Source organism: Dendroctonus ponderosae, unplaced genomic scaffold (genome assembly GCF_020466585.1).
Source record: "Dendroctonus ponderosae isolate FM_Combo_2020 unplaced genomic scaffold, Dpon_F_20191213v2 Dpon_F_20191213_1, whole genome shotgun sequence".
Taxonomy (NCBI): Eukaryota; Metazoa; Arthropoda; class Insecta; order Coleoptera; family Curculionidae; genus Dendroctonus; species Dendroctonus ponderosae.
The window spans coordinates 54,334,009-54,356,275 of NW_026017110.1; the positions used below are offsets into that span (position 1 = coordinate 54,334,009).

Sequence of the window (22,267 nt, forward strand, 5' to 3'; positions counted from 1 at the left end):
AGCGGTTCTTTCTTGCATACTGATTTAGTACGCTGAGCTTCCGAGTAGCCGTGCTATGTCCACATAGCACTTCCTGTGTTCTTCCGAGATTAAGGACATTTCGTTCACTATGTAAAACCCTGTTCTAACCCCTCAAAACTTAGTAATTATGGAGAATGCAAGGTATATGGATGGAACAGAATAATTTCGAAATAAAACAAATCTAGTAAAAACATCGTTACATTATGAGAAGGTCGTTGCTCCGACACTGATATCGCACGCCTGTGATTTTATCTTTTAGCTCTGCATATTATCACGAACAATAGAGGCGTTTGCGTTGTTTTGCCATGAGCATCCGGCGGTAAACTAAAATTAGATTAGCCCATAGGAAAAACAAAAGAGCGAAAGGTAGAAAAAAATTACGAGATGAATGGACAGCAAAGCAGCAACGTCTAAAGTTGAAACCGGCGTTCCACCGGTTGGCTAATTTATATTAATGGGGATATCTAATATCGGTTGACAAGGGGTGAAACGGGGTAAAATTCGCCCAGCCCATTGCTACCGTGTTTATCAACCGGACGCATTATATAATGAACTACCCGATTAGCAACTTAACCGGACCTAAACGGTACTTCCGGAAGATATCTATTTTGTATGACTTTGTTACTTCACGCTTCATTCAGGTGATTTTTTTTCAATAAATTATAACATTCAGCCAATATAAATCCTGCCGGGAATCGGGGTACAAATCAAAACCTAATTGCACTGATAACGTGTCGAGGCGGAAACGGTTTGAATGCTTGCAAAGTTTGTCATTATCGAACAGATGTAAGAAAAGTTCCTCCACCATTCTGTGTAAGACAATATAAAAGAATAAAATAAAAGTATTGGTCTTTTTAAAGCAGTTTTGTGGTAAATTAGCCGCACTAATGCCTCTCGAACACGCATACTACTAAACTTTGAAAATATGATAAATACAAAAAATCATAAATTTTTTGAAAATGCTATAAAGGAAATGTTTTGCAGAACAGTTGGAAAATTAAGTTAAAAATGTGTTATTTTGGACATTACACATTGCTATATGGACTCTTAACTTAAGCAAATAGCGCTGTTCCGAAAAGAGTTTACACATTTCTTACACATAATAAGGAATAATTGATCGAAATGGTTTATCGAGTTTAATGTGGTTTCGAAAACAGTAACAGAAACAAATACTTTGGCGACAACCACAACACTTTTATATGAACGTTTTTTTTTTCAATTGCTATTTCTTTACGATCTAAGAGGGGGGGAGTCTCGCTTCGCTGACTCACCCTGTATAAGACACATTTCGTTTGTATTTTTAAAACATATTAGGCATATTTTTTTATTATTAACATTAACACGCATTAACAAAGTAAATAGTTTATAGACATCGGTTTTTTACGAACTATTTCAATTAATAATGGTTTTACGGATGTCGGTATATTTACAACTAATCTTCTTTTTAATAAGGAAAATACACACATGAAATTTTCCATAGTTCCAGTGGAAAATCAAGATGCCACTATTTGCCGAAATTTACGTTTTCTAATCATGTAAATTGGTTAAAATTATAAATAAATATCCGAATGAATCGCCATTTGACCGAAATGAGTAATCCTGCTTTTAACACCTAACACATTTGGTGATTTGCGGACTGAATTTTGTGGTTCATTCAAGGAGACAGAATGTAACGGCAACGAAATTTTTTTTGACGTTGGCCAAGTAATAAAATTCTAAAAGCGAAAAATGGCGAAAATTCGCGGTACCTTCTTTGCACTTTAGAGGGCTGTTGTGGAACTGTGATCAACTGCCCTCTTTGATGCCACTGAACTACTGAACTAATTCGGTTTCCTGGTAAAGATTTTTTTCATATTTCCTGTTTTACTAGACACACATTTGTCTGGTAAAGAGTACTGTTATAAGCAATGTTTTCTACAGCTTTTTCTGGTTAGTTCCGTATATGGAGCGCGAAAGGTGTCATTAATTCACATAATTATCTGATATTCGCAAAAGTTTTTTACTAACAACAGTTCATTATGTCTTATCTTACTGTTATCTTGTTACAAAAGACCGTTTCCTATGAGTTTTAATAAACCAATGTACCATACAGGAGTATGAAAATGCATTTTCAGGCAAGCGGGCCGCTGACTGTTTTTTCACAGATAATTCAAGTATTCGCATTTCCACATCGAATTTCCTATTTTTACTGCAAACGATTTCCAAAATATTCCAATACAAATAATAATTTGGATTGCGATTTTTGGAGTACGTTTATCCGAACGTTTTTTAGTAATTTAATCTCCAGAATTGCGGGTCAAAATATCTAAATGTTATTGCCCGTCACCTTGTATGTGCTTTTAACATCATCACAATACACAAAAAATTTCATTTTGTAAAACACATTTCTTGGAAACCGGGAATATTAAAGATGTCGCCTAGAGTTTTTAAATAGAAGAATTAAAGGCAAACTTATAATAAGCAAACAAATTATAAGCAAAATCCTTATTGTATTCTGTAAATGCGCTTCACACAGAAATAGAAATAATACAATTTTTTCATCTTCATTTAATTGAAATGGTTGCCGGTTTCAACATAAATCTTAATTAAATTGCTAATTTAAAATGATGAATGCACTATTCTCGATCTCAGAGCGTTAGGCATGGGCGTACTGATTATTAACATCTAGATATTTGCCATAAGGTGATAATAATTTACGAAAGCATCAAATTATAGAACTTGAGACTTAGCGGTAGCGGCTCACGAATAATAAATCCTATACAAGACGTTGAGAAAATAAGTGGTGAGAAAATAAGGAAAACAGGAAAAAATTTAATAGGGTAGGAGCAAATATTACCAAAAAGGAGTATAATACGTGAAACATCCTCAGTTCTGGGCATAAAAATCAGTTTTACTTGACAATTGTGCATACTGTTTTATTTTCGTATGTTAAGTACACTATTTACATAATTCGGCAATACGCTTTATCTAATTTGAAAGATAATTAGGCGGTTGTTTGGAAGAAATATTATATATAATATATTATATAATAATAATATAATATATCTGCTGCAATAATTAGATTGTATCTAGAAGCGTAGTTTTTATGCAAAAATAACCAACTCATAGTTTTTGCAGTGTTTCTCCAATGTACGAATAACCCAACTCAAAATAATAAATTTCATACCTTCTAGTATTTAAAAAGAAATTCTTATCGATGGAACATATTTCAGTAACTTGAAAAAATATATCATTAAATATCATTTTTCTGAACACATTGTTAGGTACTATAGTATTCCTAGTTAAGATGAAAACCAAAACTTTAGTCAACGTGAGAATTTTCGTACTCAATCCATGCTTGTTCGGTTATGATCTCTTTAATACTAAAGCGAGCTAACGGAATTCAAATCATCGCGGTCGCTCAGGATACCTAAAAACCAACTTTGACCGGCCACAATTTTTTTTTAAATCCATCCCGTTTATATTCGACATACCCTCGTATGTTCTAAACCGTTCTATAGTACGATTTTTGTAAACTCATTGGCGGTTTACGTAGTGGGACACATTGAACAAACTATTTTTGTTTTCATTTTTTAAATCCATATATTTACAAATACTTGGTATGCATAATGAGCAACAATTATTTTGTGAGACAGTTCAATTATTCAAATTTATTTTGTTTAACAATAAAGAAATTAAAAAATCACCAAGTCATAACACTAGTCTTAAAAAGGTCAGTATATAATCACATAATTAAAAGCTATGTAAATATATCCTAATACAATTTTCCTAAGTAATTTCGACAGTTTAGATCTAAGATCTGATGTAATCATAATAACACATTTTTCATATATCTAGCTATATAAAAGCATGTTTAAATTTTGCGAGATTAGCTTTCGTAATAATAGCTTTAACGGAAATAGATTGCAAATCTTTCGGATCAGGTATTTCATCCAAAATTGTCGCATTTTTATATAACCATCGAATCTCGTCGCCACCATTTGGTATGCTAATAGCAATTTTCTGTCTGTCCGTTCTGTATAATACAGATTCTTCCAACTGACTTCTAAGCTTCTCTAAGCCTAAAATAAACGATTGATGCCTTCTGAATTCTATTAATATGAAACATTTTAATATTACCAATTCCTTTATCTGCTGAAATGAGTAATACATTGGCGTCTTTAATATCACGCCCATCCGCCAAATCGCATTTATTCCCAACAGAAATCACTTTAGTCATAATATTTTTACAGCCTACTTGTTTCTCCAGTTGTTCAAGAGTTTTTACCACATGTTGTCGTTTGTACTCATAACTCTCTGACGAAATGTCTTCTATATGCAATATAACATCCTGAAATAAACTGGCTATAGAGGAAAATATAATTTTAAATTTAATTTTAAAAAGTTGCTGAATTAATATTTTCCAGTTAAAACTCAACTGTAATTTTTAATTAAAAAATATGAAGACAAAAGTTAATCCGAATTACATACTAGCACTACATAATTACTTACTGCTAATAACGCATCTTCCAACGTTGCAACAAAGCATTCTATGAGGTTTGTTGGAATATCAGAAATAAATCCTACTGTATCAATAAACAAAACCTCTAAGCCAGAAGGCAATTGACCTGCATGAGCGGTGACATCCAAAGTGGCAAACAGTTGATTTTTAGGAGTTAGAGCTTGTTCGCCTGTTAAGGATTTAATTAACGACGTTTTTCCTGCATTGGTATAACCTACTACAGCTACTACTGGAAATTCCATCCTTTTCCGATTATTCCTCAGAAGATTTCTTTGATTTCTTAGAATATTGATCTGATTCTTAATCTTCTTTTCTCTTTCATTAAACATTAGCCGCAAGGCTTCAGTATTATAGGTTTTAAACATTAAGTCTTTCTCTGACTTTCTCTGTACGTAATACAGCTCTGCTAAAGCCACTTGTAATTTAGCATGTTTACTTGTGGCATGGGCCTTCAAAATCTGCATAACCACTTTGTAACGATCCAATATCGGCCGATTAAAATTACCCTGAAGTATACCTGTAGTCGATTTGTTTATTGAACTTGAATTAACAAATATAGCCGTAATATCACTATTGTTTTGTACCAATTTTTTAATTCTATCCATAGTGCCACTTTTAAATAGAGTTTTCCTCTCTAAATTATCCATCGGAACAGTAACTGTATCTTTTACGTTCCATGCGGGTAAGGTGTTGATAAGAGCGATTGCTTCACCAAGTTGCTCTTCAGGAGTTATAGTGAGTTTCTTGGGGCCCCATTTAACGTAAGGTTGAATTATCAGGCATTTATGAGCTTCCTTCAAATGAAAGTAATGTTCTGCTATGTGATTATATTCACTAAAAATTGAAAAAAAAACGGTCTATTTATTTTTTGTTCTATCTATTTCTTTGAGTTCTTTTTAATTTTCCCTTAAAGTACTCTTAAAATAAAGTAGTTTCTCTAAAAAAATGCGTATCGTCTATAGAATCATGCTAGAACACATTTACAAACTTTAGAAAAACGTCCATATTTGAGCTAAAATTTGTACAGTAGGCCCGGGTAATTCAGTGAATTTTCAAGAGTTAAGAGAGCAAAGCACAATTCCCAAAAAAAGCCTTTCGGGCAAGAACAATCTATCTTATACCTCTGGTAATAAATGATTTTCGGAATAGATACGACAATTTGCGAAAGTTGCAATTTCGACAGCAAGCTCTCACGCAACACCTAAATTCTGTTTGGATTAATCCATTAGTTTGCCATCATTGCAAAAGCCTGCCCGGATCGGAGTTTACTATGGCGTTAGCTCAGAAAGGTTGCTTGGGTTCATATCTGAAAAACCTGAAAAATTTAGTGAAGAAAGGAGCGGTGATAAAATTATGACAAAACGTGCAAGCTCAATTGGCATTTTCTAGTTTTGGGGACATTTCGGCTATTTGACCAGAGATTAGTTGGTACTAATCTCTCATTTGACACAGTATGAAGTCTGATGTGCCGGCCCATAAAAGTGCCACCACATGAATTGGCCCACGTATTCTGGTATATGTGGCGAATGCATGAATCCCAAACGGCGAAGGAACTGTTTTATTCTAGAACAATAGGCCTCGACATGATTTTCATAAACCACCGTTTCGAGATCCACAAGATATCTACTATGATTTACTGTTCTATGCTCGTATTAACGGACAGACCATTATAACCGCGCCAGCAGTCCAACTAAATTTCACTGCCAGGACGAATATGAATGAGTTTTTATATGTCCTAGCAGGATTTCCACAGATCGCCTGGGGACAAAAAGTCCCCATTCTGAGGTAGCATCATACATTCTCAAAACCCATTTCGGAGGTATCAACCGGCCCACATGATATTTACGTTGGGTGACAAAAGACTCATCTATTTGTGACTGACCTGATGACCAGGACCACCTGTAAAAAGTAAAGACGAACTAAAAAGAAATACCTAGCAAAATGGAAGAGAAATTTTGCTCTAAATTATTCATACCAAACAAAAAAATTAACTGTAACAGCTTCCAGGTGCAAATGTAGGCACCAGTCAGGAAGCTAATCACTCCTGGGCGTGCTATCCCATGCCACAATAAAATTAATATTTGGCCAACGAGCAGAGAACAGTTCTTAAAAAATGATATTCTCAGGACAGCATAACTCTTTTTACATCTCTAGCAACGGAATATTTCTCCAAAAGGACGTAGAGCCTTATTCTGAATGATACAATTTTGGCGGCAGTTTTCCACGGGACACCCTAATACACTACGGATTATTTCTTAATTTTGCAACCATTGCAAAAACCGGCCTGAGTCAGTAGTGACCAAAGACGATAGCACCATAATATTGGACGGATTCATTTTAAAATTTAATAGGGCCGGATTAACCTGTGGTAGGGCCCGGGGCTACGTTTCCTGCAGAGGCCCCTTTCTAAAGAAAAGATCCGATATCACCACTTGTCGCGACGTTTTGAAAAGCCGCAATCCCTTTGACGGCGCCCCGGCGTCGTTTTATACTAGATCTTACCGAAGCCCCCGACATCGTGAGGCCCGGGACTGTAGCCCCTGTAGCCCCACTAGATCCGGAGCTGCTGATATCACATGATATCCAAAACTAATCGTACTTTTATTCTGCAAGACTCCCAAGGTTCCTCTTATTCGGCGAGCTCGACGTTTAGCAAACCCCCCATATTCTGTTAATACATCAAACACGATTTAGTAAATAGCACCCGACAATCTCATTTTCGTGCATAAATAAATGGTTTTGGAAAAGCGAATTTTAAAAGTTTGAAGTGTTTTTTAGCTTAAATTATGGAGCAGCCAGGATTTTTTCGCTGAAACTGCTTAACATAGTGTTCTTTAAGATAAAACAACAAAAAACGAAAAATTCGGAGGGACTCACACGAAATGTTCACCTAATTTATGTAATCTGTAACGGTCACAAACTTACTTGTCTGAAGACAAAACCTCTGATAGATCATCGGATAGATTTTCCTCATTTTGACTGCATAAGGTTCTATGATTGGTACGCGATCGAAACCGAATAGTCCTTCCAAGCCTGCCACAATATCGAAATGGTAGCATCTTCGCAATATGTTGAATTAGAACTAATACTGGATTAAAAGTGTTTCACACCTGGACGCCTAAAATGGTCATTTATCTTGTTAACAAGGTGCATTCGATATAACTTTAATCTTACTCATTTACTTACTGGCGATTGCTTGAGTGCCAAATGAAAACATCCAAATAAAAATAATTAAAGAAATTTATAAAATAATATATATTATATATGTATATATTGGTTATTTTGTGGTTATTCGGTGTTACATCCACCAGCGTTGCCAGCTCAAGAACTACGAAAGTGGACAGAAAAAAACAAAACAAAGTCTGTAAATTTTAGTTTTTCGAACTTTTTAAGTGGTTTCCGAAGGAGATTGCATAATAGATACTGAAGCACACTTCAGGAAAACAAGGTCGTCGAAATGCCGACCGCAATAGCCAAATTTTCATAAGAAATGGTTTTATTTACAATTACATAAATTATGTTGGAAGTATTTAACGTAACATGTTAACAGATTGCTTATTTTGTTTTCTTCTGGTCTCTGTCGTTGTACCATGAACTTTCCTTTCATGAAATAAAAAGTGGTGTTTATGAATAGGTAGTTTGCTTCACATCTACACTTAAATTAGCGATTGCTTGTATTTATAACATTACTAGTTGAACGAGAAGTTTTCATTCTCAGTCTGTTATCCTAAAGCAAGCAGAATGAACAAAAAACAATGTAATGCATGTCTTCCTATAAAGTAAAATCAGGCAAAAATTGTCTATTAAAAGTCTTGTAGCTTTTCTGGTTGCCTATCACTTGTTCATCTTCTTTTAAAACACCATTGGAATCATACAGCGGCAAGTACCAATCCGGGTCATGTGTGTTTTACTTCCCATATGAGCGCGAAAGAGATAGACGCTATTAGGCCGATACAAAATTTGAGTTTGCGTACATTAAACTAATTGTTTTCATTGAATTTGAGTGAGATTGCCTTGGGTTTCCACAAATTTTAAGGTAATTTTAATATTCCAGAGGTTTTCCAGATAATAGCCGTTTATATTTTTCTAGGATCATACACCCTTAATATTTGCACAGTTGGCCATGCTTTTTGTCACTAATCATAGCCTTGCGAACAGAAGCAACGGTTTTATAAATCCCATTTCATTCCGAGTCGTAACCAGATACGGTGGTAGCAAGAACATACGAGGCCAAAATCTATCTAAATAGCAAAATGTGCTTCGATATTGATGTAACAACGATGACCCTAGAAGCCCTACGTGAGACGTTGCAACGGCTTTCATCCCTTGTGGCCCAACCGTAAGTAATATCCAACTAATTAAAAATGTTCCTGTTATTTTACTTATGACTGTAAAACTTGGTTCTCGTTTTATAGGGTACGCCCAAATCAAAAGTTCTATTCCCTTGCCTGTTTCAAGAACTGCAAGTCATGCCTAAATTATAATTGTTTTATTGGCTGGTCTGATCATTTTACCATGTATATCACACATTGACTTTCAGACATTCATGATTTTTAAAACGTTTCTAGATTATTCAACTATGCAGTTCATGTCGGAATTAACCGGCGAAAGTCTACCCTTCCGCCATTTTGCTAATGTTCTTGATCAGGTGTCAGAACATTCGAGAATTATCTGTCGATTATTTTAGGGCCACAGTGACTTTGCTATGTGGAAATGCTGCCTTATTATCCTCAGCGCTGTTTAATTCTTCGAAAAGTGCTTTACTAATGACTGAACTTTAACATTCTCAATGTAAAGTGTGCATTTATTAACAATTGTCTAAATCTGCACTTTATAGGGATTTCTTCCAAATGTTGGTCCTTTTCAGCTTCGATTACTACAGCTACTCGTCAAATCGACATGGCACGTAGAGTTGGCTCTTTCATGAGCAGCAAATTTGCTGGCAATATTCCAGCAGTGGCCTCTGACATTTTGTTAGTTGCAGTTTTGAGTCTGGCTTGTTATTCATAAAGCAATTTCAGATTATTCGACCATTTTTGTCGAACATTTTTAAACTTATCTTCGCTCTTCGGAATTACTCTTTATTGTCCTCTACGGTGTTTGATTACCAGAATGTCTCAGTCGCTAAATGAACGTTTTATTCGTAGAATTGGCTCTTTCAGGTGCGACTCGTCTTTTTGGCAGATCCAATCGTTTTTCGATGAATTTCCATGGAATTTGAGAGCACGTTTTTGCTCAATTGATACTCATATTAGCCTCTGACATTTTGTTAGTTACAGTTTTGATTTTGAATTGTGATTCATAAAACAATTTTAGAATATTTTAAAACTTTGCTAGTCGGAATTACTCTTTGTTGTCCTCAACGGTGTTTGATTAGAATAGTGGGTTTTCAAGTGACTGAAGTTGTTGATTTTCAATCTACAATGTCTGAGTTTATTACTAGCTGTCCAAATCAACACTTTATTGGGATTTCGCCCAATTGTTGGTCTTTTGCAGCTACCCGCCAAATTGCTTTAGGACATTTTGCTTATTCACGTACGGCCTAGTTGCTGTTTTAAAGCAGTCGCTAAATGAAGGTTTCATTCGTAGAGTTGGGTCTTTCATGAGTCTTCTTTTTCCTTGAATTTGCATGGAATTGTTTAGCGTAGTTTATACTTACCACTGAGTTCCTTTTAGTTGCAGGTTAGGTGATCACTTCTGATTTTTTAAACAATTTGAAATTATTCGGCAATTTTCTCTGAATGTTTTATGAACGCGGAACTTTCGTGTCCATTGACTGGAACATTGAAAAACATCTTCAACATCTTCAAACCTAATTTATACATTTTAAATTTATGAATTTAGTAATTGCATCTTACGTTGACTGAACTAAGGATATCATTGTTTCAATATATTTTTACTTTATAGAAGTGTAGTCGAACGCCTTCCGGACGGCGGTCACCAACTCAAAGCCGCCTTGGAAAAGGTGAGGGAAGAAATCAAATTCAGAGAAAACCTTGATGCAGCAAGCAAAAAAATGAAAGAGCTGTCATTGAAATCTTCTTCGGACACGAACATGGCTGCTGCCCATGATATGCGTTTGTGCTCTTTGGAAAAGCGGCCCGAACAACAGCGCTTCAAACCAAATATGACCAAAAAAGCTCTACCTAGTGGTCGTACTGAGTCCATGCCAGATATGCATACGGGAGTTAAAAGTCTGGATCTTCCTATGTCTCTGCGTTTGCAGAGAGAGCAGGAAGAACGTGTTAAGGTTAGTATACTAAAGACATTATTGTAACAAACTTGTAATTCGTGCTTTATTACAGACTGGGCTCATGCGAGCAAAGCAAGACCGGCTCATGGCCGAATTGTCTGTCCTTCAAGGGAATCACTCCGAAGAAAACCTAGAACCTGCTCAGGAAGGTTGTGTCGAAGAAACTACGGAAATGGCCGTATCTGCTGAAAAAGTGCCAGAGGCCAGCGGCGTAATGAAAAAACGGGAGTTTGACGATAGTCTGCCCCCCCATCAAGAGGAATCTACATCAAGGTCTGAGTCTAATGAGGAACCAAGAAATGATCATCGATTGGCCACAGCACCACAAGAAGACAGTGACGACTCTGCAACTGAATTTGATCAGCACAAGATGGAAGCAACCGAAGAAGAACCGGGAAGTGGCGACAAGCAATTTTAATAATAGTTTTCAAATTATTTACATTTGCCCAAGATTTATAACGTCCTAACATTTTCGCACTATTAGTATTAATGGAGATCCGTTTTATTTTCGTTACTTTATTAAGTTTATTTATTACTATATAGATCTTTAAAGTTCCTTAGCGAACGCATTTTATTGCCATTTGTCCTATAATAGCAGAATTGCTAGTTTTGTTTGTGATTTTTTATTTTTGACATTTTATTTATTTGTAAGTAATGTCGGACATAATACTATTTAGTCATAATCTAAGTTAAGTGCAGATTTTGTAAACTGTAAGTAAATGTTAATTGAATAAAGTTTTTTCAAGGAAAAAAATTAATTAAATTTAATAGACAGCTAATAACGCACTTTATACAGTGTTTCAACTTGCACGTAATAATCAGTCGAAGTGGTTCTAATTTTGTACTAAGAATTCGTAAGCAGTAATTTACAGTATTTGCAGTAATGTTACATCTTGTCAATATTCTTTCATAGTCTAGCAACTTTTTCCATGTTGCCGGTCGAGTTGGTAGCGCACACCGTCACAAAAGTGAAAAACTCACTTAAAACCGATGTGTGTGAACAATATATGCCATATAATGATGGATCCTTGCCAAGGAGAGCAGAACTTGTGAAAGAGAAAAAGAAAACGTTTTAAATTGCCATAAGAACGCTATTAATATTAACAGAATATAATTCTTGGTGAATATGGAAGAATTTTGTATGGCTGCTGCTGCAAAAATAGACAGAAAGTGAAGAAATATTTTGAGAAAACACCAGTAAGTTTTTTCCATCTGGATCAGATGCTATTTCAGTACCCAATGGTTTGCATGGAACGCACAAACTAGGCACAAAAAGGATTGGAAACAATGGATCTTGAAGTAAGACGCTTGTATAAAATTCGGATAATGAAACTTTATATAATCATTGTATTTCCTTGTCCTACGTGTATTTGAGCGTCCCTACAATGCTTCGTCTTCATTCGTATCAACGGTTTACAATTTTATTAGATTTTTAATCGCGCAGCTGCTTTCCCATTTAACCAATTTGATATAATTTACGGTTTTCGATATCCCGGTACTAAGCCACAGTGTATAAACACTACGTGCGTATTATGCACATCATTACATTCAAATAAATTATACGTATGTATGTAATGCAAAGATTACATGTCATCATCATAGAACGTCATCATCAATTTGCAGTTGAGGTTATGTCGCTTTGTTTATAATTGACCTGGAAAAATTCGGAGTGTTGTGATATAGTGATAGTGTAGATATGGCTCTAAACAGGAACTTTCCAGCTTTAAAGAATGATAGAATTCTCAAGGCAGCCCTAGGAGAAAAACCTGACAAAACCCCTATATGGGTCATGAGACAAGCTGGGCGATATCTACCGGGTAAATCCTAATATAGTACTAATTATGCAGTTAATATTGCAAGTTTTTTTAGTAGTACTAAGACACTAATGTATCGTGTGCAATTTTTTTCAGAGTTTCTACAGTACAGGAAGGAGCATAGTTTTTTCGAAATATGTCAGAATCCTGAACATGCTTCTGAAGTAACTCTGATGCCCTTACGTAGATTTGAATTAGATGCAGCAATTATATTCAGCGATATCCTGGTTATTCCTCAGGCTCTTGGTATGGAAGTAGAAATGCGCGCTGGTGTGGTAAGTCAGGGCAATATAATACATATGTATGGAGTGTTATAAACTGGATAATTGAAATATTGTCAACCAGAAAATAGGGCTTTCAAAGCCAGGACTGTAATATAACTAGTTAACATCAATATTTTAAAGTAGACCGGATAATGATAAGGGAACAACCACAAGGCTATCTCAGACTAAAATATTTATCTACTATGCGTTGTTTATTGAGCTCACGTAGAGCGGAATCATTTTAATTGCGATATATATTAGTAAAATCATTCACGATATTTGGTACAAAGAATGAACTTTTATATGTGTTCACATTTAACAGTATGCTCTCTTAATCATTTACATTGATTTTCGAATTAAATTGCACAACAGCGCAAACAGCGATTTAAAATATTACAAGAGTCAATTTCTCAAGTGGAATCCCTATTTGCTCCTTGAATGCGACTAGCGAAAAACTATTGTGCTAACATCGGTGAAATTTTAAAGAAGGGAAGCAATTTTTAAATACACTATACCTACCACCACTACTTAGAGTGGTAAAAACCACACTACCTACAATCTGAGTAAGTTACATTTTACACATTGTAAATCAAACGTACAGTTCTGTTACGGTTAATTTCTGTCTAGCCGAGATATTATTCGTCAAATAATATTGTTAAATTAGTAAATTGAATCTCAACGCAACCTTACTGTTAGTAAATGTCTATTAATCAAATGTTAAGCGAAACTTTAACACCCCAAATATTATACAGATAGCAGACAGCCACTACAAACTACATGCTACCAACAAAACCTCGTCAAAAATAAGAAGTGACACATTTGAAGTTTTTTTCTTGGATAATGTATTGTTAGCTTACTTCCAAGAATTGTCATGTAAGATGAAACACCTTCTCCGATGTGATTCTTTAATTCTGAGTTACGAACAACATTCATCACAATATAAACACGACAACTTATACCAAAATACTAGAACCCTACTTAAAATAATGCCTGATGGTATTAAAAGCATCGAAGTCCAAGATTTTGTATGCAAGGAACATTAAAACTGTTCTGGAAAATGCACCGAATAGACAATATTTGTCTATGAAGGTATAGCATTTCAATTTTTTAATACATGTCTTTAAATCTAAATAAAATTTTGTAATTCTGGGCTGCTGTCAACATTTCAATCGTGAGAAATGGTATATTCAAAAATGTAACAAAATTGTCTTTTAGTTAATGGGGTGGTAACGCAAACTTTTCCATTTGCACGTAGAGTGCTCCCTACAACTTTTATTATTTTATGTCATATACTATTATACATCACTTCTCGAAAAATCAGTCGAAGAACATGCTACCATGTTTATTGAAATAAAAAATAATATTTTTCGGACTCCTACGAACTGCAAAAGCAAACGTGAGGTGAATGCGCACAGTGGGTATCCACACAACGGCTTATCCATATCCATTCCTTATGGACCAACTCGCAACTTGACCTTTGTATTTTTTCTTTTCACCCCGAAAATTTCATATGAAGACCGAAAAGCAGTCGGAAATATTGCATACTGAAGCCATAGATGAAGACAAGATCAAGACAAGACTGAAGCTCGGACTGCGACGGATCACTACGCGCTATGCACCTACGGTCTGTTGCAGGCTGTATGCTGATGACCGGTCTGACAAAGAAAGAACCTTATGATTACAATATTTCTTCCTTCTTGTATTTAATTTCGTCTGCTGCATACTGCGCTAAATATTTGTGCGGTATTGCCATTGCCTAATTTGTTATGGAGGATCGACCCTTTTAGTTAGAATATTGCGGTTTATTACACAATGAATAAAATAAAATAATAAGGCTATTTTTCAAAACTTTCGGTTGGCCGACTTCTAGGGAATTCTAGCAAAAGCAATGCTTCCCTTGCTTCCATGGACCGCACGCCCCTGGCTAACATCAGTGCAAATATCAACCCAGTCCTTAAATTGCAGTTTTTCTCACAGGCCTGGGAAAACGCTGTAATAATTCCTATCTAGCGAAAGAGGTGAATGTGCAGTAAGACATACCTATTATGTATATACCTATACATACATTACCAATGTAACGCTTTAATGCAATATCTGCATGAAAAGTGAGATAATTCACTTCATCTGCGCTGAAACCCAATTTGCTTAATTGTATGAGGAGGCAGCATTAGTAAACTTACACTTGAAAATTTAACAAAATAACAATATCCATAAGTCTAATGGTTATACTTATTTGTTAAAACAGTTGGCTTATGACAATATACAGGGTGTTTGGTAAGTAGATGTATTCCTTGCAGGAGGTGATAGTGCAAGTAATTTTGGATATGTTTCCTTAATAGACCATATACCGAAAAATATTAGTTTTCGATCTACTAAATTTTTAATTAAAAAATTATAGGTATTTATTTTTTTTTAATTATTATGTTATTCATTAATTCTAAAGGATAACGTTTGAAGACCTTGCTCAAAATGAAGTTCCCTTCTTCTATCGCATGCATGTGCCCGTCTTATTTGTGTCCGGCTTACCCTGGACAAAAATCCTTCCGTTCCGCCCTTGTACATATTTCCCTGGCATAAATCAACTCTTTCATCCTGCCCTATAGGTCCATACGTGAAAGTCTAACGGAGAACTATCGATTCGGAAAACGATGATCAAAGTACCCTTACAGTTTGCCGATAATGTGCAGGACATCCGTCATGCTAGAAGATCAGGTTCAGACGAATATTGAGCGGCACATTTTCCAGTAGTGGTGGCAGGTGATTAATAAGAAAGTCTTCGTATCTTTGCTCATTTATTTGATTGTCTTTGATCGTTTATTACACCACACCAAACATTAGCACTGAACCGCCTTTCGTAATTGCGGTTCGACGTTAAACGGGAATTATGGTAGTTGGTTATCCCCTCTCGATTAAAATGTGATTCGTCGATTCACAAAGTTCTACTGAGAAAAGTTGACTCCTCCATATTGGCGTTTAACATAAATGGGCCCATTTTCTTTGAAAGATCTTTTTCAAGCAAGTCTTGAATCGGTGTATAATGATAAGGATGTAATTTCTCTTTGTTCAACGGCGAGCGAACTTTCCACTGTGACACTATGCTACTAAGGGACCCCACTAAGGGGCAGTTTTGACGCTGAAAATGTTACTCATTATTTTAAATACAGTCGCGCACACGATCTACTTTTTGTAGCTGCTACTAGCCGCTACTAGTAGTCGCCGAGGATGGAACTTGTTCCAGTCTCAACGTTAGACGCAGCGTCTAAAATACATGCGTTTTAGCTTTTCAACTAATGTAAACTTACTACTACAAAAAGTCAAGAGACCTTTTCTCTTCCAAATTGAACAGGAATTTGAATTATGTTTATTGTTTGAAAATAATACTTGCACTATCACCCCCTGCAAGGAATGCATCTAGTTACCAAACCCCGTATAAACCTCTGCAAACTTACGATTTAGTGTTTAGTTTTAATAGTATTGTATTTGTAAATGTGAACGAAGATTGAAAATTATAGGGCCCCGTATTGCCTGAGCCTTTAACCCTTGACAAAGCGGCAACGTTAAGTGCTAACGGGACGGCCCAAAAATTGGAATATGTTGGTCATGCAATTAATTTGACCAGACATAAATTGGAAGGTAAAGTGCCCCTATTTGGATTCTCTGGAGCACCGGTAAAAGCTGATTAGCATTGGCACAGTTTGAATATGAACTTAACTCTTTGTTTATTCATTTGCAGTGGACCTTGATGGGTTACATGATAGAAGGGGGTGGATCTAAAACCTACTCGAAAGCGAAAAAATGGCTCTATGCATTCCCAGAGGAGTCCCATGCATTAATAAATACTTTGACAGAAGTGATTATTGACTATTTAGTAATGCAGATTGAATACGGAGCTCAAATTGTGCAAATATTTGATAGCAATGCGGAATATTTAAATAAACAGCTTTATGCAACTTTTTGCTTACCATACTTGAAACGCATTTCACAGGATGTGCGAACAAAACTAAAAGAAAAAAATCTGCAAGAAGTTCCCATGGTAACTATATTTTTCATATGTTCATATTGTCTGCTACAATGTTGAGCGTTTTACTGTAAATCATATTTGAATTCTGACTTACATACATCCATTCACATTTGGCCGGTCTAAATGTTGACCGTGTTTTGCCAGTTTCAAACATATCTGTCATTTCTTTTTTCAGTAAAAAAATTCAATCTTCACAAAATTGATCTCTATCCTATAGCGTCCATGACTATGCTGGTAGCAAAACCACAGAATCCTCTAAAGGGAAAGAAAGCTATGCATACTTTACAAATATGGTTTTGACCGAATACAATACAAAAAATTATTAGAAATCTTTACTAAAATAGGCTCAATAGATTGTCTCATAAACGTCCGGATATTTCAAGTTTACATTTTTACTATTAGGTGGTATTCGTACCTGAAAACGGTTGAGATACTGCTAAACTGTTATCCTATTACTTTGCTTAAATAATAAGAACCGAGGGACTCATATATATTTTAGCGTTTTCGGTGCACTGAACCGACGACCAAGTAAAATAAACAAAAACTAACCCTGAACTTTTTCGCCCATCAGTATCATTTAGAACAGAAACTATCGGATCCAAACAGCAATAACTAAGAGAACAAATCAAACAAACGTTTTTTTCCCAGAACTTATCTGTCATCATTGTTACTGTACAAACTAATATATTATCTGTCCCTTTTGGATTTTGTTCAGCATTATTATTTTGCGTTCAATTACTTCTTCCTGTTTAAGGTTCTATTTGCAAAGGGTGGTTGGTATTGTCTTGAAGAACTGGCAGATTTAGGATATGAAGTCCTTGGAATTGATTGGACAGTGGAGCCGAAATTTGTGAGAAATATTCTCAAGAATAAAAATATAACTATCCAAGGTAATTTAGATCCTTCAGCCCTTTACGCTTCAAAGGCTGATCTGGAGAATTACATTAAAACAATGCTGGAAGAGTTTGGAAACGGTAGATATATTGCTAATTTGGGACATGGGATTTATCCAGACGCTCCAATTGATTCTGTACAAACTTTTGTTGATACAGTACATAATTTTGATGGTTAATAAGTTTTATGTAGGCAACTTTATGGTATAGGGTTTTAGAACATGGATGAAACGAAATTGAAATTGAAGGAATATAGTTTATATTTGCAGTTACTTCATAGTCCTTTTCTTCTAACCCGCCTTTTCCCGTTTCGGACCTACGGTTTCATAATGTCTCATCTGAAGTACGCATTATAGTCTAGTAGCAAGTTACACAAAACACATTTTGGAAATATATGTATATACCTTGATCATTTATCTGCCGCATAATTTACAGTAAATATAATTCGACAACAGAATTATTAATTCGTAAATCCTATGAAATCAATGTAATGGAAGTAACCAACCCCGAAAACTGTCAAAAATTAAATTACTTTCGATAGAATTATTATCACCCATAGTTATCATAGGGAAGACATCAAACACTTGCTTAGAAAAAAATGACATAATTTTATTACATACATATCTGGTCTGAGTAAATTATAAATATACATCACAATAAGTTTAAATTTAGACATCACATGCATTTGTTTTGGTTATAAATACATGTTTGTACCAATACACAGTACATCTTTTAGGAAATAAGCCTTACAACCTAAAACTGGTCATATATAAAACTATTATACACATGTATTTAAAAGTGCGTAAAATTTGGCATTGGGTCTAAAGATATATATAGCTTTTGTATTTTTGAATTAAACCATCAGCTATTATATCCTTAGTTAAATTATAGAGAGTTACTTGTTAAATTAAGGAAAATGCTTATTCTACTCAGAAAACCAATAAATAATTTGATTTAAATATAGTATTTACAAGTTTATTATTTTGGCAAGAACATAGTCTATAATATTTTAAAATGCACTTAGTGATAAGTAAAATCTACAAATTAACGGAAATGTTGGATTAAACTTTTTTCTACCTGATAAAGTTCTATATTTCTACGTCTTAAACCCAACCGCATTACAGTCTCATATGATCTCTTGGTTTGGTTTTATATTATTTTTATCTTAGAACCGAATTAACGTTGAGTGTTATGAAAATTAATGAGCAAACATATCACACATAGAATAGAAACTGTGATAATTATACAACCTTGCTTTACATTTTTGTTTCGCTTTAAATTTCCGCATTTCGTTACATTTTCTTTGGAAATATCTATATAATTTCCTAAGGAAAGGTAAGTAAATATGAAAAATTACATTCAAATTTGATTTACGAGTATCAACAGCATTCCACATAAAACAGGTACGGACAGCGTTTGAATTGCACTACTGTTTTTCTTTGGAAGTTCTGGAATTTCATTAGAATCTGAAAATATGAAAAATAATAAAAATACGTTCATCATATGCTATTAGCATTGTTTTTATCATATAGTAAATATTTGCAGTAACTAGTTGAGATTACTAATACGTATCAACGATATTAACGCTCAGTTTTTTTCAGAAAATCGAATATTAGTTGTTCTGTTATGATGCACTGGAGCAACTTGAGTGGCACTGTAAGTCATTGTTGTTGAAATTTTAAATTACTTACCAATCGATTTACTGGTAGTACGTCTTGGACTGTTAGTACTAAATCTGGTCGGAATTGGAGGGCCAAATTGTGGCATATTTGTCGTAGTACGATCCACACAAGAATAAATTGATTTCGTTTTCGTCAATTTCATCCCATATTTAAGAGGGTCTATATTTCTTTGGCAATGTTCACCAGCTTCTTTGATATTAATTTCCTTATCTGTAAGGATTGACCCAACAAAGCATTCATATGTTCCATCAGCTACATCTCTTCTTTCAGTATACGTATACAATAAGTTTGATTCTTGCCAATGCCCTAAACACTGGTACTCTCGTTCTTCATAAATCTCTCCAGAACAATCAGAGACTTGATAGTACATTAGATCAGGCGCTCGACAATCTGACCATAATTTAGCACATAGTTCAGGAGCATCTGGTATATGACCAGTATATTCGCCAGTTATTGGACATAAGCCAGTTTGCTTTGTTGAAGATATATCAAGTTCTAAAAATTAAACAACTTTATTATGCCTCTTATAGAATTGTTTAAACATTTTGTTTGTTTAATATATTTGGAAATAGTTGTATTTATTTTTTGTGTTTTTTACAGTTGATTCTATAAACTTAATGCTTTAACAACTTCAAGTGTGAAACTAGTTATTTTTTTGGGCTGTAGAACCGTCGTGCAAAAGAATTTCTTCCTGATGTTAAGCAATGTGCTTTTCTCGAAAGTTCACACTGGATTGATGCTAGAAATCAGTGTGCTCTTTCTAACGCAACAAATCGATGATGCACTCCGGCTTTCGAAACGCCAGAAATAATATTTTTTTCGCGACAGTCTAAATTGGCAAACGTTTATTTGCTCCAAGTACGAACCGAAAAAAAAACTCTTGATAAGATCAAATGTTTTCAGTTTAACATGGATCATCCTGTATCCCTAAATGACCTTTTTTTATTAGTATTTTTACTCGTTTTTCAGTTATTGTTGATTTTCTGGAAAACGGAACAGTTTCCAATCTTATTAAATAATCACCCTATTTTGTTTATGTGTTTTGTTAGAGTAAAAAAATATAAGTCTGATATGTACGTACTGCCTTGTGTAACCCATGAATTATCATCAAAATTTTCATCAGAACATAAAGTGTATACGTCTTTGTTATTGCTGGAATTAGTTCCCAATTGAAATTCCAGTATATTTCTGCTTCTGCTCGCTATTCTCATGCAGTTAAAAACTTCTTCGTCGCTACAAGCATGGAAATGAATGAATTAATATGAAACCAAAACTAAGATGAATATATGCCTACCACTGAGTTCTACTGAATATCAGGTACTTTTCTCCACCTTCTTGCACTCCAACACATTTAATTGTGTAAGTTTTAAATGAGGTATGATCTTTGTATACCATGGTGTCTCCTTCCACTCTTACATATTCCCATGTACCGACCATCCATTTAGGAAAACTGCAAATTCCAATGCTCACCTCTGGTGGCCAGCGATTCTCCGTTTTTGGAGCCAAAACAAAAGTCTCAAAACCATTTGTTGCATTATACAGGTCAGAGGTACAAGTAGAGTCCCTGCTTACCGCCATATCAATTTTTCCACTTTCTCTATCTTGCTTATAGAGCTGCAAATTGAGCAATATCTTAATAACGTACTTGCTGATTTTTTAGTACATTTTTTTTTAATGCAAATTATTATCGGATATTTTTTGTGTCGGAAAACAATTGTACACGGTGTATATTTGTTAAACTAATACACTCACTAGCACATAAATATGCACACGCAAATAAAAAATGTAATTATGGAAAAATACACATTGAAAGTGTCCTTCAATAACGGAATTTATTAATAATAAATCAGTTCGGATTTTTTTTTAGACGATCTAAAGTTATTTAAACAGTAAAATATGAACAAGATAATAATCAGTTGGTTTGTCGGTATTTTCAATTAGTAGGTAAGAGTGATAATTAAAACGGAATTTAAAAATTGTTAGCAATTAATATCGTCATTGTCATCACTGTAACATTGTGTTCTCGAAAACCATTTGATTATTTAAAAAAAAAAGAATTAAAATTCGACATCAATTGAAACAGAGATTATAAGAAAATTGGTAATAAGCATTATTTAACGTAACCATTAATATTTTTTCATAATGATCTTTAAGTCATTATTAATTATAACTGAAAACTCACAGCACATCGGAATTTTGGTTTTTGGCCTTCTAAGTGTCGACTGTCGGTAAAAACTAAGAAAGTTTCATCCCTCGGACCTTTCCAATGTCCCAGACATTCAAATCTTAAATCTACAAAAATAATGTCATATTAAATATTGTAAACTCATATGGGGCAAGGTTCATTTACCGTAGCTGTCGAAAGTACAACTTCTGAGTCTAAAATTTAAGGTTGATCCGGAAGGGCAAGAATCCACTGTGGAATTATACCCCACACATTCTTGGGATCTCAATGGATTTTTTCCTTTATAACTTGTGTAATATTTTCCATCAATTGGACAATATTGCTTCTGAGTGAATACTCCTTGATCATCCCTGGTTTCTGTAAATCAAATTATTAATTAATTTGGATTATTGACAGACTTGTTTCTATAAGAAGCTAAACAGTAAATTCTCAGATTTAAACAACATCCATGGTTAGTGAACCTGAATATCCAATGCCCGCTTTTGGAAATTTATTATATATTCAATTTCCTTGAGATAAGTGCTAGCTGAACAAGTTTAATGTTAAAATTGCGTTGTTTGTTTCCACCTGTAGCGTTTTTTGCCAATCTCAATTAAAGTAAGGAAATCTAATCAGTGATAATTATATTATATAA

At 34.6% G+C, this 22,267-nt stretch overlaps 5 protein-coding genes across 8 annotated transcripts in view; 3 read left to right on the top strand and 2 right to left on the bottom strand.

The window, feature by feature from the left end:
• Positions 1–3,575: 3,575 nt before the first annotated feature.
• On the bottom strand, positions 3,576–7,838 carry LOC109533875 (putative GTP-binding protein 6). 3 transcript variants are annotated; one of them, XM_019899382.2, is made up of 5 exons: positions 7,709–7,838; positions 7,448–7,640; positions 4,513–5,356; positions 4,141–4,351; positions 3,576–4,082 (listed from the first exon to the last, which is right to left on the bottom strand). In XM_019899382.2, the coding sequence occupies exons 2-5, from the start codon at positions 7,579–7,581 to the stop codon at positions 3,859–3,861; spliced, it is 1,413 nt and encodes a 470-aa protein (XP_019754941.1). In that variant the 5' UTR covers positions 7,582–7,640; positions 7,709–7,838; the 3' UTR covers positions 3,576–3,858. The 3 variants fall into 3 exon arrangements, with proteins under 3 accessions (XP_019754941.1, XP_019754943.1, XP_019754942.1); XM_019899384.2 differs by having other exon boundaries at positions 7,448–7,657; XM_019899383.2 differs by having other exon boundaries at positions 7,697–7,838.
• A 635-nt stretch (positions 7,839–8,473) lies between these two features.
• On the top strand, positions 8,474–11,529 carry LOC109533886. Its single transcript, XM_019899394.2, has 4 exons — positions 8,474–8,558; positions 8,613–8,861; positions 10,430–10,772; positions 10,828–11,529. Exons 2-4 carry the CDS (start codon positions 8,776–8,778, stop codon positions 11,191–11,193), a joined length of 795 nt encoding a protein of 264 aa, XP_019754953.1. The 5' UTR covers positions 8,474–8,558; positions 8,613–8,775; the 3' UTR covers positions 11,194–11,529.
• A 603-nt stretch (positions 11,530–12,132) lies between these two features.
• Positions 12,133–18,038, top strand: LOC109533805 (uroporphyrinogen decarboxylase). Its single transcript, XM_019899241.1, has 5 exons — positions 12,133–12,592; positions 12,686–12,864; positions 16,365–16,520; positions 16,586–16,885; positions 17,628–18,038. The coding sequence occupies exons 1-5, from the start codon at positions 12,472–12,474 to the stop codon at positions 17,943–17,945; spliced, it is 1,074 nt and encodes a 357-aa protein (XP_019754800.1). The 5' UTR covers positions 12,133–12,471; the 3' UTR covers positions 17,946–18,038.
• A 680-nt stretch (positions 18,039–18,718) lies between these two features.
• Positions 18,719–22,267, bottom strand: part of LOC109533801 (heat shock 70 kDa protein) — a 57,878-nt gene continuing 54,329 nt past the window's right edge. For both annotated transcript variants that reach the window (XM_019899227.2, XM_019899228.2), the window contains exons 4-9: positions 21,799–21,990; positions 21,631–21,740; positions 20,743–21,062; positions 20,530–20,681; positions 19,458–19,943; positions 18,719–19,232 (exon numbers count right to left, since the gene is read on the bottom strand). In XM_019899227.2, coding sequence (XP_019754786.1) covers positions 19,126–19,232; positions 19,458–19,943; positions 20,530–20,681; positions 20,743–21,062; positions 21,631–21,740; positions 21,799–21,990 — 1,367 coding nt within the window. In that variant the 3' untranslated portion in view covers positions 18,719–19,125. The remainder of the gene's footprint in view (positions 19,233–19,457; positions 19,944–20,529; positions 20,682–20,742; positions 21,063–21,630; positions 21,741–21,798; positions 21,991–22,267) is intronic.
• The window catches only part of LOC109533802 (nuclear protein MDM1), a 100,629-nt gene continuing 97,715 nt past the window's right edge, over positions 19,354–22,267 (top strand). The window contains exon 1 of the mRNA XM_048660683.1: positions 19,354–19,422. Coding sequence (XP_048516640.1) covers positions 19,393–19,422 — 30 coding nt within the window. The 5' untranslated portion in view covers positions 19,354–19,392. The remainder of the gene's footprint in view (positions 19,423–22,267) is intronic.